Source organism: Somniosus microcephalus, chromosome 7 (assembly GCF_052327205.1).
Source record: "Somniosus microcephalus isolate GS21.2 chromosome 7, FLI_Smic_1.0, whole genome shotgun sequence".
In the NCBI taxonomy this organism is placed as follows: Eukaryota; Metazoa; Chordata; class Chondrichthyes; order Squaliformes; family Somniosidae; genus Somniosus; species Somniosus microcephalus.
The window spans coordinates 266,653,817-266,671,376 of NC_140993.1; the positions used below are offsets into that span (position 1 = coordinate 266,653,817).

Genomic DNA, 17,560 nt, shown 5'->3' on the forward strand with positions numbered 1-17,560 from the left:
GGAACGACAGATAGGGAGGAACGTTTTCAAGTTGGGAAGGGGCTGGGGGAGCACTATTCAAAGGCAGGCGCTTCCTGCCTTTTCTTGTTGGCAATATGTTTGGTTTTAACGCTGTCCTGAGGAGTTTTGGCCCTCAGCACCACTTTTGAGGTTCCTAAGTGCCGAGCTCTTTCCCTGGGCCTATCCATTCGTGCTTCCAACACAGTTTCTTTCGAGGTCTCTCCAGGCCGAGATTCAAGGCTGCAATGAGCAGGGTGTGGCGGGCCAGGAAGATGGCCCCTCCCCTTTAAGAACTGGATGGTTTCCATGGTAACTGACATCGCCTGAGCTTCGGTAGCGTTCTGAGGTAGCGCCTCGCTCCCCGACGTTAGCACCTTAAGAGAGGGGTGTAGCGCCTGATTTAGCGCTCCAATCACCTCCAGGGGCGATAGAAGCGAATTTTGCAGTTGGAGACGATAATTAGCACCGGGCGCTAAACTTTGCGCCCGGCCAATATTAGCGCCCCAAAATGGCCGATACCCAATTTTTACCCACATTGTATTGTAAATGAGTGTTTTATTTCTAATGACCTTTGAATATTCTCTATAAAGTACCGAGCTCTACAAGGTGGAAATGTTGTATGGCTCCACACTACAGTGGGGGCGGGGTGGCTACGGAATTCGTTTAGGCAAGTTTTTGGGCCTGAAATGGGCCCAAAGCCCACCCAAACCTGGGCCTCAGGTAGATTATTCGGGTGAGTTGCTGGCACCTGTGGCGCCTCCACAGGCAGCTGGCCCGTTTTATAAAGGTCAATGTCGGACCATTTGCCTCACCGGCAGCAGCCTGAAGGGAACTCTGAGGGAGTGAACCGATCGAAAGTAGTGCGGAGTCAGGGGGAGCGTTCCTGCTCATCATGGCTCCACAGGAATAATGACTTGCCTTATGTTGGCGGTCACTGTAGACTGGGTAACAGAGCAGGCCGAGCTCCTGCCACACCGTCCACTTTTGGCAAGTGGTCTTTAAAAACAGGCGCTAGACCCTTTATTTCCATGTGTATTTCGGCCCCCAGGAGTGGCTGCAGTGAGGCTTGCTGTACAGAACTGAAGCTGGGTTCTCCATGTGTGGCCCCAGTGAAGCACAGAGCTCAAAATTACATAGAATGCACAGCACAGAAACAGGCCATTCACCCCAACTGGTCTGTGCTGGTGTTCATGCTCCACACGAGCCTCCTCCCACCCCTCTTCATCTGACCCTGTCGGCTTATCCTTCTATTCCTTTCTCCCTCATGTGTTTATCTAGCTTCCCCTTAAATGTATCGATACTATTCGCCTCAACTACTCCCTGTGGTAGCAAGTTCCACATTCTAACCACTCTCTGGGTAAAGAAGTTTCTCCTGAATTCCCTATTGGATTTATTAGTGACTATCTTATATTTATGGCCTCTAGTTCTGGACTCTTCCACAAGTGGAAACACCCTATCGAACCCTTTCATAATCTTCAAGACCTCTATTAGGACACTCCTCAGTAAAAGAGCCACAGCCTGTTCAGATTTCCTAATAGGAATAACATCTCGGTTCTGGTATCATCCTTGCAAATCTTTTTTTTGCACCTTCTCCAGTGCCTCAGGCTCAACAGCAAAAATGCTTTGGCTTAACCTACTTAATCACAGTCACAGATAGACACCAAGCAGTGACCGGGGGGCAGAGTGGTACATCACTGCTCACTGGTGCTGGTGGGCTATGGAGCAGGTGAATAGGATCACGTCCCTGAACCTCTTGTGTGTGCAGGTGGAACACTCATGTTCGATGAAGCAGACATTGAGCTCCAGGCAGAGAACATTCTCATCACAGACGGAGGACATCTCCAGGTAAACACCATATGGAATCAACGCTAATTGATCAGAGTTTAGGGGGCGTGCCTCCACTGTTTGTGGGTGGACGTGATGTGGGATAATTCTGGATCCGCAACGACTTCCAGATAAACTTATTTATACATTATTTGCAAGGAAATTGCACGTGTATTTGGAAAAAGAAAATAGTAGGGTGTGAAGAAAGAGGATAGAGCAGACAGATTAATACTGGCTCAGGCCCCATGGCCTTCCCCTGTGCTGCAAATCCCATCAATCCGCATTGGCCCAAGAAGGTTGTGCACCGCGAGGATGGACGTGTCGGGCGACCAATGGCGGGAGTGCGGGGGGGGGTGGTGGTGGGGCGGTTGGCGGTAGGAGGTCATGTGATGAAGCCTCCAGGAATACATCCAATGAAAGTTGGCGACCCTACAAACTCTGGAGAGGCCAGCGCTGGAGGGCACAGGCGGGCAGGATCCCAGAGCAACCACCAGAATCCTGCCCCCTCCCCCCCTCACCGATTCATCCAATGAATGGGCCTGACTCTGTACCTTTACAAGCATTGCAGTTGCAAGAGGCACTAGGGGGTTTGGGCCTGTCAATCTGATCTGTGGCACCTCCGCTGGGTTCCTGGCTAGTCTAAAGTCACCCAATATTTCAGACTAGTAGGCAAGCGTCTGTGCTGAAGTACGAGATTAACTAAGGCGATGCGAGGTGCCCACTGTGGTCGTAGAGGCAAAAGAGATGTCCGTGGGGCAGAATCCAGATCTGCTCAGCTACAGATTCGTTAAAACTGCGACCACAATTTTTTTTAAAGTTTCTCTTTCTTTCCGCACTTTTATTTGGCCACAGGCAGAAAGATATCGTGGCCCGCATCCCCGATCAGTCGCTCCCAGGAACAGACCCGTGCTTTGTGGAAGATCGAGGCCTGCTCCTGATTTCCCGTCTGTTTTCAATTATTGGATGGAAAATCAGAGGGATTGAGAGCTGTGAATCCTCGATCAGCAGCCCCTGCGAGTGTCACTCCCCGCCCCTTCACCCCGATTGGGAATTCGGCCATAGAATAAAGATTAACAATGGGTTGGACACGGAGGGTTGCAATTCTGGTTTAAGGGGATGAATGCTGAGGGGTTACTTGCCAATAAAACTACTTTTGAACCCTTTTCTTGCGGCCAGATTGGAACCGAGAATGCTCCATTCAGACACAAGGCGATAATCACGTTGCACGGTCACCTCCGCGCTAGGGAACTCCCCCTGTACGGATCCAAGACACTCGCTGTTCGAGAGGGAACCCTGGACCTCCACGGTAAGCCTCTGAGTGCTGAATGAATGCTGAAGTTTCCAAAATATACTCAGCCTATCAAATAGTAACAACAACTTGCATTAATACAGCACCTTTAACATAGTAAAACATCCCAAGGCGCTTCACAGGAACGTTATCAGACAAAATCTCACAGCGAGCCACACGAGATATTAGGACAGGTGAGCAAACGTTTGGTCAACATAAGACGTAGGAGCAGGAGTAGGTCATTCAGCCCCTCGAACCTGCTCTGCCATTTACTAAGATCATGGCTGATCTGATCTTGGCCTCAACTCCGCTTCCCTGCCTGCTCCCCATATCCCTTGACTCTTGTCAAAGAGGTAGGTTTTAAGGAGCACCTTAAAGGAGGAGAGAGAGAGGTGAAGAGATTTATTCATAAACACTTTCTATAGACTTCCAAATCTAACTACTACACACAGCAGGAGGAGAGTAATCTGGATCTATTTTAAACCCTGCAAGCCATGTTATTTTGTTATAAAGATTTGTATGTCGATGAGACACTCGTTAAGAGCTGAATCGCCTGTCTCCTTTACAATGTGTAACTGCAGGTGTGAGCTGTAAGCCATCGAGCATTCTGTTCATCCGCTGTAGCCAATCACTTGTGGGTCAATAAACTAAACTACACAACTGACTAAGAGACTTACTGTCACTTGGCGAAAATGAATGCTTGTTGGGTGTTCATTCAGAATTTCTTTGGTGTAGAGAAGTCTTCTTCTTAGGCAGTCCATCGGAACCGAGGATGACTTACTTCCACATTAAAAATGAGTTCTCAGGTGACTGATGAGTCCAATGCGGGACCTACAGTCTCTGTCACAGGTGGGGCAGACGGTGGTTGAAGGGGCGGGTGGGTGGGGTGCTGGGGTTGACGTGCGCTCCTTGCGCTGCCTGCGCTTGGCTTCCGCTTGCTCCCGGCGAAGTAATGCAATGTTTGTATGAAATAGGGTTTAAAGGCATTTTTCATTTTATTATACCAACTAGTTCAGCTATGTAATTAATTTTTAAACAATTCTATATACGTGGGTGGCACAGTTGAAGGATTAGCACACAATGCCTCTTGCAATCAGTGCCACCTCGAAGATACCAAGCAGAGGATTGCCCTGCTGTGCAGAGAGGGCGGGAAAATCAGGACAGCCACACCCAAGGAGTGAAATAGGGGGAGTTTACCCGTTAAAAATAAATGGAACAATAATGGCCCAGAAATTCGGGTCGGGGGCTTCCCGCGGGTGCAAGCCCCCGACCTGCACTTACCAACCGCGCCTGCCGTTGAGCTGTGGGTCCGCATGGGATTCCGATCCTAGGCCTCCTCCAACTGCCGGCGCGCAGTGCTTGCGTATCCCAGGGGCGCAGTTAGTTCGATGCATCCCCTGGGATCACGTGGGCCATGGGGAGCCAATGGTAGCAGGGAAATGCTTCATTCATAAGTTTGACAGGAAGAGCTGTCAAAACTATAAATACTATAAGCCCCAAAACATCACTAAAACTTCAAATAAATTTTTTTTTAAATCACATTTTAAAAATAAACTATAAATTACATGAAATAACTATTTTAAACAATAATTTAAATTTTTGAAAAATTAATTACATTTTCTAACGGGGCTACAAATAAACTTACCTTTCTTTAAAGTATTTAAAAATAATAAACCTGTGGAAAAAATGTTTTAATTTTAATTAATTCACCACTTACCTTGTTAAAAGCAGGCCTTGCGACTGCTTTTTAAAAGTGTAACTCCTGGAGACTTACCCTCCCGGAGAAACCTGCAAAAAAAAGTAAGTTCGATGCGCACGCGCTGCCTCTCCGGCGCACGCGTTCCACCTGTGAACCCCTTCTTTCAGGGGAACGGAAGTGCCGGTTTCCCGCGCATGCGCAGTGCATGCACGAAACCGGCTCTTTCGTTGGGCCTACGTGTGAGTACCCTGTGTGTACTCACCCGTGGAGACCGGAATTTCTGGGCCATTATATTATAATGCAATGGGCTCAACTCAGTTGCATTTTATTGTGTATATTAATCTGACTATATCCACTAAAAAACAGATTATCTGGCCATTATCTCATTGCTGTTTGTGGGAGCTTGCTGTGCACAAATTGGCCACCGCTGTTCCTATATTACAACAGTGACTACACTTCAAAAGTACTTCATTGGCTGTAAAACGTGTTGGGATGTCCTGAGGTCGTGAAAGGCGCTATATATAAAATGCCAGTTCATTTCTGATTTTCTTTGAATTGAAAGATTGCAACAAGCGCAAGCATTTAAAGGAATGGTTTTGTTGTGAATGTAGTCAATTTTAGTTTTGTTTTGACAAGGAGGTTGGAATCGGAATGAGATTGTCATTCTCTCCTGCTCAGGTCTTCCTGTTCCTGTAACCTGGACTCATTTAGCTCAGACTGCGGATGCAGGCACCTCCACTCTAACTTTACAAAAAGCCGTGACTTGGAGACCAGGGGATGAGATCGTCATTGCGTCAACTGGTGGCAGGTACATCTGGGACATTGAGGCACAAGTAGTGTGTGGCCTGGAGTCTCCTAAGATTGAGTCACTCCCTAGAAACTCATCTGGTCTGTATCGCTAGTGTCGGCCGTGGCTCAGTGGGTGTCCCTCTCACCTCTCGGTCAGAGGGTTCGAGCCCCAATTCAGAGACTTGAGCACATGACCTAGGCTGACACTCCCAGTGCAGTACTGAGGGAGTGCTGCACTGTCGGAGGTGCCGTCTTTTGGATAAGACGTTAAATCGAGGTCCCGTCCTCCCTCTCGGGTGGATGTTAAAGGTCTCCTGGCATTATTGGAAGAAGAGTTCTCCCCGGTGTCCTGGCCAACATTTATCACTCAATCAATACCTAAAACAGATGATCTGGCTACTTATTTCATTGCAGTTTGGCTGCCGCGTTTCCTACATTGCAACAGTGACTACACATCAAAAGTATTTAATTGGCTGTAAAATGCCTTGGGAAGTCCCGAGGCTGTGAAAGATGCTGCAGAAATGCAAGTCTTCTTTCACTGACTCTCCATGGAGTCACCTCCTAGTCTCTGAGTAATCAGGCAGAGGTATGAGGACAGAGAAGTGGTGCACAGGTGAAGCGTGGTGGATTTAAAAACATTTATACATGGGATGTGGGCGTCGCTGGCAAAGCCAGCATTTATTGCCCATCCCTAATTGCCCTTGAGAAGGTTGTGGTGAGCCACCTTCTTGAACCACTGCAGTCCGTTATGTTATAGTATGGTATATTATGTTATAGTATGGTATGTTATGTTATAGTATGGTATGTTATGTTATAGTATGGTATATTATGTTCTGTTGTGTTCCAATTGTGCAGGGAAATGTAACCGATTCGATTCCATGTGAACAATTACAGTATGAGTTTATCATTCTGCGTTTCTGAGACATCTTTTTGTTATTTGGGCTCTGCTTCAGCCTCTAAGGCTTTTTCTTTAAATTTGCAGACACAGCCAGAGAGAAAATGAGAAGAGGACGATAGAAGCCGTATCAGCCAATGGAAAGACCCTCAACCTCACCGAGCCGCTGAACTATGCGCACCTGGGGGTGTCTGTCACACTGCCTGATGGGATTGTGTTTGAAGGGAGAGCTGAAGTGGGTCTACTGACCCGCAATATCATTGTCAGAGGGTCAAATAACGTTGAGTGGAATGATAAAATCGAAGCCTGCCCTGACGGGTTTGACACTGGTATGTCTACTAGTTCATTAACCATCTCGATATACAACATTTCTAAAGCTGTTTGAATGAACGTTGACACAAGGGCCTAGAAATTGGACCGCATGGAGCCTGTTTTTCAGGCCCAATGTGGCGAGCAGGAGTGGCTCGTCTGGTCTCCACATTAAAACCACGGGCTGCTGATGGCCACCGGTCTCCTCTCCCCCGAACCCCCCCCCCCCCGCCCCCAAACTCTGATCACCCCTCTCCCTTTCTCACGATCACCCCTCTCCCCTTTTTCCGTACCCCCTCCCCATTATCCTGATCTCCTCCCCCGATCGCCCCTCCTCCGATCTCCTCTCCCAATCACCCCTCCCTCTTTTCCCGATCGCCTATCCCGATCGCGATCACCGCTGCCAACAATGTGGGAGCACCCTCACCACACCGACTGCAGCGGTTCAAGAAGAAGGCGGCTCATCACCACCTTCTCGGGGCAGCTAGAGATGGACGATAACTGCCAACCTTACCAGTGATGCCCATATCCCGAGAATTAATTTTAAAAAATAATGTACAAATGAAACCAACTGCAGTTACAGGAAACTTTTTTTTATCCGGCACGGATGGGACCGACGTGGTGCCGGTTCATCAAAAATTCCGGATAACCGAACGCTATAGTGAAAGATAGGGAGAGCTGACGGCTCCGTATAAAGCAACAAACCCTGTTGCAACAACTGTAGAACAATGGCCTCAAGTTTCAAGCGTCTCTGTAGCTTAGCAACAGCTGCAGCCACACCCTTGCACAGCACAGTTGGAAGAAGGCAAAAAAATATGAAGTAAAACGTACTCCTGAATTTTACCGGTTAACCGAGATTTCCGGTTATTTAGGTGCCGGTAAATCGAAAGTTTCCTGTATCATGTAAATATGAACAGGCTTACAATTGTGCCTTTTAATTTCTTCGCTCTGTCTTCAGGTGAGTTTGCCACGCAGACCTGTTTCCAGGGACGCTTTGGTGAAGAAATCGGAAGCGACCAGTACGGGGGCTGCATAATGTTCCACGCGCCACGGCCCAGCGCCGGCCTGGCGGTGGGGAGAATCGAATACGTCGAGGTACGTCTTCTCCCCGACCCCTTGGCATAGCTGCTCGATTCCGAAGACCTTTCTGCGGAGCAGCTTTTGAACGCAGGGGGAGCCCGTAAGGGGAGAGGGAGATACCTGCACGCATAGAGCAGGCGATAGAGAGTTACTAGAATGACCTTAGAGAATACATAATAGGGGGAAGGAGGAAGAGAGAGAGAGAGAGAGAGAAAATGACTGGTGACCAGTTGAAACACTTGCTGCCATGATCATAGAATCATAGAAACCTACGGCACAGAAGGTAGCCATTCGTCCCATCGTGCCTGTGTCGGGTGAAAATGATGTCAATTACAAGATAATCCCTCAGCCAGACTTACAGAATCTCCAACATTTTCTTTTCATGAAATGCTTGTTTTACATTGGCCCAGAACTTGGTGTCGGGGGCTTGCCGCGCGTGCAAGCCCCCTGATCTGCACTCACCCTGCGCGCTGACATCTGAAGCCCGGGCCTGCTTGCATTTCCTCTCACAGGCCCGGTTCAGATGTCGGCGCGCAGTGCTTACCTGATCCAGCGGCGTAGTTAGTGCGATGTGCCGGCTGGGATCAGGTGAGCACTGTACAGCCAATCAGGGGAGGGGAAGGTTCATTCATGAGTTTGAGAGTAAGAACTGTCAAACTCATGAAAACTACGGGGGCCCAAAACACTATTTAAACTTTAAATAAAAATTTAAAAAAACACCCCAATCATTAAATTAAGTATAAATAAGTTTAAAAAAATAATTTAAACAATAATTTTTTTTTGAAAAAAATAAATTTTTAATAAAAAGGGTCTAAAACTAAACTTACCTTATTGTAGATTCTTTAAAATAATAAACCTGTGGAAAACAAATTCTAACTTGCACTAAAACACCACTTACCTGTAAAAATAAATACTTACGTGTACTTTTTACAAGCATAAAGACCGGAGGCCTTTACACATGCGCAAATCCCCCAAAACAGAGGAAATCCAAGACGCACGCGCTGCCCCCTACAGCGCACGCGCTAGCCTCTTCACCTCTTGGGTTAGAGGAGAGGAAATGCCGGTTTTCAGCGCATGCGCTGTGCATGCTGAAAACCGGCATTTCCTCCGGCCAGACGCGTGAGTACCCCTTCCGTACTCACGTGTTTGGGGAGGAATTACTGCCCCAATCTGTTTTCAGTGAACGGCAATTTCCATCTGTACCTCATTAATGTATCCTTTGACGGTGAAAATTGCAGTTTGCCGGTATTTGTACAATTTAGGGGCAGATCATGATTTACAAGGTTTCCGGTTAGCTGGCAGTAACTAGAGGCATTGCAAGTATTTCTATGTAACAAAGTTTGCTTTCCATTTGTAGGTTGAATAAAGTAATAATGAGTTCAATAATTCATCGGTACATAGCAGAGTGTAGGGCCAGAAAGAATGTGGTGTTTGTGTTTTGTTATTGGCCGCCTCTAGGTCTTTCTAAATCCCAGAAGAGGTTTTGTAAACAATTCTCAGTTCAGTCTCACTCCCCAACACTCTCTCTACATCTGTGCTTTGTATACATTGTCAACGTGTTTGACAAATCTATTATAGAATCATAGAAAGTTACAGCACGGAAGGAGGCCATTTCAGCCCATTGTGTCCGCGCCGGCCAACAAAGAGCTCTCCGGCCTAATCCCACTTCCCAGCTCTTGGTCCGTAGCCCTGCAGGTTACAGCATCCCAAGTGCACATCCAAGTACTTTTTAAATGTGGTCAGGGTTCCTGCCTCTACCACCCTTTCAGGCAGTGAGTTCCAGACCCCCACAACCCTCTGGGTGAAGAAATTTCCCCTCAAATCCCCTCTAAACCTTCCACTAATTACTTTAAATCTGTGCCCCCTGGTTTTTGACCCCTCTGCTAAGGGAAATAGGTCCTTTCTATCCACTTTATCTAGGCCCCTCATAGTTTTATACACCTCAATAAGGTCTCCCCTCAGCCTCCTCTGTTCCAAGGAAAACAGACCCAGCCTATCCAGTCTTTCCTCATAGCTAAGATTCTCTACTCCCAGCAACATCCTTGTAACTCTCCTCTGTACCCTCTCGAGTGCAATCACATCTTTCCTGTAATGTGGTGACCAGAACTGCACGCAGTACTCTAGCTGAGGCCTAACTAGTATTTTATACAGTTGAAGCATAACCCCCCTGCTCTTGTATTCTATGCCACGGCTAATAAAGGCAAGCATCCCGTATGCCTTCTTAACCACCTTATCTACTTGGCCTGTTACCTTCAGGGATCTGTGGACATGCACTCCAAGGTCCCTTTGTTCCTCTACACTACTCAGTGTCCTACCATTTGTTGTGTATTCCCTTTCCTTGTTGGCCCTCCCCAAATGCATTACCTCACACTTCTCCGGATTGAATGCCATTTGCCACTGTTCTGCTCACCTGACCAATTTATTGATATCTTCCTGCAGTCTACAGCTTCCTTCTTCAGTATCAACCACACAGCCGATTTTAGTATCATCTGCAAACTTCTTAATCATACCCCCTATATTCAAGTCAAGATCGTTGATATATACCACAAAAAGCAAGGGACCCAGTACTGAGCCCTGCGGAACCCCACTGGAAACAGCCTTCCAGTCACAAAAACACCCATCAACCATTACCCTCTGCTTCCTGTCTCCGAGCCAGTTTTGAATCCAACTTGACACTTTGCCCTGGATCCCATGGGTTTTTAACTCCGTGACCAGTCTGTCATGTGGAACCTTATCAAAAGCCTTGCTAAAGTCCATATACACTACATCAAACGCACTACCCTCATCTACCCTCCTTGTTACCTCCTCAAAAAATTCAGTCAAGTTTGTCAGACACGACCTTCCCTTAACAAATCCGTGCTGACTATCCTTGATTAATCCGCCTCTCTACCTCTCTCCTCCTTTAAGACGCTCCTTAAAACCTTCTTCTCTGACCAAGCTTTTGGTCACCTGTCCTGATATCTCCTCATGTGGCTCAGTGTTGAATTTTGTTTGATAAATCGCTCCAGTGAAGCACCTTGGGACGTTTTACTACGTTGAAGGAGCTATATAAATGCAAGTTGTTGTTGTTTATAAAAGGAAAGAAAGACTTGCATTTCTATAGCGCCTTTCACGACCTCAGGATGTCCCAGATCTTTTCACATCCGCTATAGAAATGCAAGGGTTTCTTTTCTTTTTTTAATTCAGCTGCTCTCTCTTTCCCAGATATATCATGCAGGGCAAGCCTTCCGCCTGGGGCGGTACCCAATACACTGGCACCTGATGGGAAACCTGAGTTACCAGTCATACGTGCGAGGCTGTGCAATACACCGGACGTTTAACAGGGCCGTGACCATCCACGGCACACACAGCCTCCTGGTGGAGCGCAATGTGGTTTACGACATCAGAGGGGGAGCATTCTTCATCGAGGACGGCATCGAGCGTGGCAACATCCTGCAGTACAACCTGGCGGTCATGGTCCGCCAGAGCACCAGCCTCCTGAACGACGATCTCACCCCCGCGGCCTTCTGGTTGACCAACCCCCAGAACACCGTCCGCCACAACGCTGCCGCAGGGGGGACGCACTTCGGCTTCTGGTACCGGCTGCTCGAGCACCCCGCCGGACCCTCCCACACTCCCTTCGTCTGCCCGCGCAACGTGCCCCTGGGCCAGTTCCTCAACAACACCGTGCACTCCTATGGCCGGTTCGGGCTGTGGATTTTCGAAGCGTACCACCCGACAAAAGGGGGGCGGTGCGGCTCCGGGTCGCCGGAAGCCGCCAGCTTCGAGTCGCTGACCTCGTGGAACTGCGAGAAAGGGGCGGAGTGGGTGGACGGCGGCGCTCTCCAATTCCACAACTTCCTGATGGTCAATAATGAGCAGGCCGGCATAGAAATGAAACGCCTCATGCGCCGCTACGTGGCGGAGTGGGGCGAGGCCAGCGGCGCGCTGATTAAGAACGCGACGATTGTGGGTCACGTGAAGGAACTCGGTCTCGGCTACGGCTATTGCACCACAACAGGCATCGTCTTACCCTTTGGTGAAGGGCTGACCGTATCGTCCGTACGGTTCGTGAACTTTGACCAAGCGCGCTGTGCTGCCCTGGCGCTGACCAACAACCATGGGGTTTGCACGGACCGGTGCGGAGGCTGGAGTGTGAGATTCAGCGGGGTTCAGTACTTTCACGCCGTGAACAAGGCTGCCTTCCGCTGGGAGCACGAATTGGTCCTGCACGATCTTGACGGGTCTCTTACAGGTAAGGCCGACGGATTCGGGGGCAGGTGCTGATTTGGCGGGGGGGGGGGGGGTGGTGTTTAATTTGTTTTTATGGGATGTGAGTATCGCTGGCAAGGCCAGCATTTATTGCCCATCCCTAGTTACCCTTGAGAAGGTGGTGGTGAGCCGCCTTCTTGAACCGCTGCAGTCCGTGTGGTGAAGGTTCTCCCACAGTGCTGTTAGGGAGGGAGTTCCAGGATTTTGACCCAGCGACGATGAAGGAATGGCCGATATACTTCCAAGTCAGGATGGTATGTGACTTGGAGGGGAACTTGGAGGTGGTGGTGTTCCCATGCTCCTGTGGCCCTTGTCCTTATTGGTGGAAGAGGTCGCTGGGAGGGTTTGGGAGGTGCTGCCGAAGAAGCCTTGGCGAGTTGCTGCAGTGCATCTTGTAGATGGTACACCCTGCAGCCACGGTGCGCCGGTGGTGGAGGGAGTGAATGTTTAAGGTGGTGGATGGGGTGCCAATCAAGCCGGCTGCTTTGTCTTGGATGGTGTCGAGCTTCTTGAGTGACCTGGTTATGTCAAGTCTGCGCCTCATTGGTGCTGCACCGGGATTGGTGGGGGTGGGGGGGGCGTTCCCCAAGAACTCTGGGGTGACACGCTTCGACATTCATAACCTTTGTTGGTGATGTTGGAAAGAGGCGGAACCGGTGGAAAATACATAGATTTACAGCACAGAATCAGCCCATTCAGCCCAACTGGTCCGTGCCAGTGTTTGTGCTCCACACGAGCCTCCTTCATCTCACCCCTATCAACAGATCCTTCCATGTGTTTGCCTGACTTCCATTTAAATGCATCTATGCTATTCACCTCAGCCAACGGTCCCTGTAAAGTGTGCGGTCGTGCACCTCTCTGCCGCTCCCCGGGCTGCGCGGGACCAGCTTTTTCAATGTAAGGTTTTGCACTGAAACTGTGAATGGGCCACGCAGCCTCTTAAAGGGGTCGCGCACCCAAACAAAAATAAGAGGGGGCATTGGTCTCAACTACTCCTTGTAGCGAGTTCCACATTCTCACCGCTCTCTGGGTAAAGAAGTTTCTCCTGAATTCCCTATTGGATTTATTAGTGACTATCATATATTTATGGCCCTTAGTACTGGTCTCACCCGCAAGTGAAAACATCTTCTCTATGTCTTTCATTCTGCCAGCGCAATTTACACTTCATCGAGAGCCATCCTTTGTTTCTTAACCTGTCCCATTACCATCTCCTCTCGCCTTGAATATCTCTTAATGTCTCTCAATCTCTTCCGCCTTCCAGCCTATCTCCGGCCTTCCCTTTTGTTCTTTGATCCCCTCCCCCCATTTCCCAGCCCCTAAACTTGCTTAAAAATCTGTTCCATTTCCTGCTTTTTTCCAGTTCTGACGAAGGGTCATCGACCTGAAACGTTAACTCTGTTTCTCTCTTCACTGATGCTGCCTGACCTGCTGAGTATCTCCAGCATTCTCTGTTTTTATTTCAGATTTCCAGCATCTTTTTGTATTTTGTGTTCTCTATGTCTACCCTATCAGACCCCTTCATCATTTTAAAGACTCCTCAGTCTTCTCTTTTTCTAGAGAAAGGAGCGCAAGCCTGTTCAGTCTTTCCTGGTGGGTATAACCGCTCAGTTCTGGGATGGTCATCTGCCAGAATTCCCCGCCCTTTCCACCTCTGTTACCCACAGCCTATTGAACGACTGTAGCAGGGCGGGGCTCAGGACTCCCCAGGTCTGCATCCTGCTTCCACTGAGGCCTGTGGCGTGAGGCAAGGCCAGCTCCCTGTGTCAGGGAGGAGCCCTGGAACAGGGCAAAACCACCCAGACCTTCCGGTGCTGCTCCTCCACCGTGAATATCCTTCCTCCCGACGTTTTCACCTTGTTCCCTGAAGAGAAACCGGATTCTTCCCTCCCAAGGCAGTTGATCAGCTGTGCCATCAAACGTCTTTGCTGGCAAACATTCATGGGCGGGGGGGGGGGGGCGGCCAAGTGCCAAATCCATGCCTGCTCGGAGCGGCCATGAGATCTACTGGGCCTCCAAGATTGGTTACCTGAGGGAAGGAAGGGGAGGGGCGGTGGTGGGGGAAATCCCAGGGGAGAAAGGAAAAAAAAAGACTTGCATTTATATAGCACTTTCCCCGACCTCAGGATGTCCCAAAGCGCTTTACAGCCAATGAAGTACCTTTGAAGTGGAGTCACTGTTGTAATGCGGGAAACGCGGCAGACAATTTGCGCACAGCAAGCTCCCACAAACAGCAATGTGATAATGATCAGATAATCTGCTTTTAGTGCTGTTGGTTGCGGGATGAATATCGGCCAGGACACCGGGGGGAAAACTGCCCTGCGTTTCTTCATTCTAGTGGTCGTGGGATCTTTTGCGGCCACCTGCGGAATGTGCCTGTTGGCTGATGATTTTGACGGTGGCCGTGGAGAATTCTGCGGCCCGGATTGCGTTGGCCTTCCGCTACAAGGAGGAACGCAGAGAGAAGCATACTGTTGCAGGACGTCTAATCAGGCGGGACTGTACCTGACCGACGCGTGCTACAAACTGGCCTTTTTGTTTTTTGCAGGTAATTCCGATTATAAGGTGGTTCCGCAGAGCTCGCTCTTGGACCCCGCTCGGTGTCACTGGTCAGCGGAGTGGAGCCGAGGGTACCCCGGTGTTGTGTGTGATTCCACAGTCACCTTCCATCGCTTGGCTTTCAGTCTGCTTTCACCGTCATCTCTGCAAAAAAGAAGTGTCATCCTGTCGAATTCTCACGGTGCGTTCCATTTCCACTCTCTACATCTTCGGGTAGAAGTTCCTATGCCATCCTGCCTTGTTGCAGCTGCCCTTCAAAATTACCCCAGTTGACACCGAGCCACATAAGGAGATATTAGGCGATTTAAGGTGACCAAACGCTTAGTCAAAGAGGTAGGTTTTAAGGGGGGATCTTAAAAGAGGAGAGAGAGGCGGAGAGGTTTAGGGAGGGAATTCCAGAGCTTAGGGCCTCGGCAGCGGAAGGCACGGCCGCCAATGGTGGAGTGATTAAAATCGAGGATGCTCAAGGGGCCAGAATTGGGGGAAGTGCAGAGATCACGGAGGTTTGTAAAGGCTCTCTTAAGCAGTCCCTCGGAACCGAGGATGACTTGCTTCCACATTAAAAATGAGTTCTCAGGTGACTGATGGGACCGATGCGGGACCTACAGTCTGTCACAGGTGGGGCAGACGGTGGTTGAAGGGGCGGGTGGGCGGGGTGCTTGGGTTGACGTGCGCTCCTTGTGCTGCCTGCGCTTGGCTTCCGCTTGCTCCCGGCGAAGAGACTCGAGGTGTTCGGCGCCTTCCCGGATGCTTCGCCTCCACTTTGTGCGGTCTTGGGCCAGGGATTCCCAGGTGTCGATGGAGATGTTACATTTTTTCAAGGAGGCTTTGAGGGTGTCCTTGAAGCGTTTCCTCTGCCCACCTGGGGCTCTCTTATGGAGATAGGGAGGGGCGAGGCCACGGAGGGATTTCAACACAAAGGATGAGAATTTTAGCTAGTCCTGTTCCCTGCACTAGTTAACATTGTTCAGCGTACAGTTTAGTCCTGTTCCCTCACAGAAGAAAGGATGTGCCTTCGACCATTTAAGTCCTGCTGAGGCATCGATTGCACGCTGGGAAATGCTGCAAACTGCACAGGTGTAGTTGGAAGCTCTGTGCAACTTTTCCGAGGTAAACGTATTCAGTTGAAACCCGTGCTTTTTAAGACGGGCTGGAGGCCTTAAGTAAAAACTTTAAGGAAGGTATTAAAAAACACAAAAAAAAAATTAATTGGGTAAATTTAATGATATTGAGTAATGTGTATCTTTCTAAATGTTTTATTTGTTTAAAGCCTTATTTTGAACATTATAAATTTCAGTTACTGTTTTCTCTTCCCCCAAAAAAAACAGTTAAAGTGATTTGATTGGTTCATCAACAGACCGTGACAAGCAACAGTTTACATTGCAAATGCCCATTATAAAACTTTTCGTAGGCAGGCACTGTCTCAAATGTTACCAGAAATTGTGATCCCACCAAGTGAGGTTTATAAACAGGAAGTTCAAGATTTTTAATAATTTATATATACACATAGATAGCAAGGAAATATTCCAGATTGTTTCGTCATTTTTTTTTATTCGTTCCTGGGATGTGGGCGTCGCTGGCAAGGCCAGCATTTATTGCCCATCCCTAGTTGCCCCTTGAGAAGGTGGTGGTGAGCCGCCACCTTGAACCGCTGCAGTCCGTGTGGTGAAGGTGCTCCCACAGTGCTGTTAGGGAGGGAGTTCCAGGATTTTGACACAGCGACAATGAAGGATTGGTGATATATTTCCAAGTCAGGATAGTGTGTGACTTGGAGAGGAACTTGGAGGTGGTGGTGATAACCTGTTCCTTTCTGAAGGATTAAATGTAGAACCCTGTTATATGTTTTATTAAAATGAGCTGATGCAGTTTCCATTTTCTGGTGTGTTGATGCAGGGTTCAGCATTATCCCATTCCTGGAAGTTCGTCTCACACACAGACCCGGATGGATGGCTCTCATTCCCAACAACGAGACCTTTAATTGGTATTTCAAAGATGCGGAACATATCACCAACATCTCCTACAGAGCCACATTTTATCACTTAAAGGTACTTTATTAAAAGGAGAGTGCAATGTCAGCAGATTAAGCACTGTGCATGTTCCTTACTCATAGCCCTCTCTCATGCATTTTGTGTTCTGCCTGAGAATCCTATTTCAATGCAAGGTGTCAGCCATTGCTCAGTGGATGGCACTCTTGCCTCTGAGTCCGAAGGTTGAGGGCTCATGGTCCCGCTCCAGAGACTTCCCTGGTTACCTTGTCAGGGCCAGAACCATAGGGTCATTGGGCTCAGTCAAGACCCCGTGTATCAGTAGAGGACTGTGTCCCCAGTGAAGCAAGAGGTACGGACTTCCACAACGTGGGCCCTCACCATTGGGGTCCCGGCCATGCAATCCCACCGCAGAGAAGGATTTTATTTTTTTTCAAACAGATTGACCTCCTTTCCAAGGGGTCAGAAGGGACAATGGCTGGGATCAGGGGTCGGGGGGTCCTAGGCAACCAGCCACCAAGGGCAGGCAGGTGCCAAAAATGTGCCTACTCATCCCCTGGAAATGAGGAGTCCTCCCACTGACCCTGTAAACATTGACAGGGGTCGTTGGTGGGGGTCTAACCTCCCGTATCACAAGCTGTAGATTTTCAGCCCCGTAGTCTCTTCCACTTGTTTGTTAGGGGGGAGGAGGCAATGAGGGAAGAAGGGAGATCTAGAATGGTCCCACTTTGGTACCACCCAATTATACTTTGGGCGTAACTAAAGTTACCTCATTGCATGTTTTTAAACAAACACGTTATCATGAATTTGGATTATCACATTGAAATGTGAAGGTGAAAAGCTGAAGCCCTTCATACAGAACACCAACTAAACCGGAGAGTGTT

General features: G+C 48.8%; 1 protein-coding gene across 1 annotated transcript in view; it reads left to right on the plus strand.

Moving 5' to 3' along the window:
- Positions 1 to 17,560, plus strand: part of pkhd1l1.1 (PKHD1 like 1, tandem duplicate 1) — a 248,397-nt gene that overhangs the window by 115,252 nt on the left and 115,585 nt on the right. The window contains exons 45-52 of the mRNA XM_085993995.1: positions 1,766 to 1,845; positions 3,001 to 3,130; positions 5,490 to 5,619; positions 6,583 to 6,824; positions 7,763 to 7,899; positions 11,089 to 12,118; positions 14,681 to 14,872; positions 16,585 to 16,736. Of these exons, the coding sequence (XP_085850121.1) occupies positions 1,766 to 1,845; positions 3,001 to 3,130; positions 5,490 to 5,619; positions 6,583 to 6,824; positions 7,763 to 7,899; positions 11,089 to 12,118; positions 14,681 to 14,872; positions 16,585 to 16,736 (2,093 nt within the window). The remainder of the gene's footprint in view (positions 1 to 1,765; positions 1,846 to 3,000; positions 3,131 to 5,489; positions 5,620 to 6,582; positions 6,825 to 7,762; positions 7,900 to 11,088; positions 12,119 to 14,680; positions 14,873 to 16,584; positions 16,737 to 17,560) is intronic.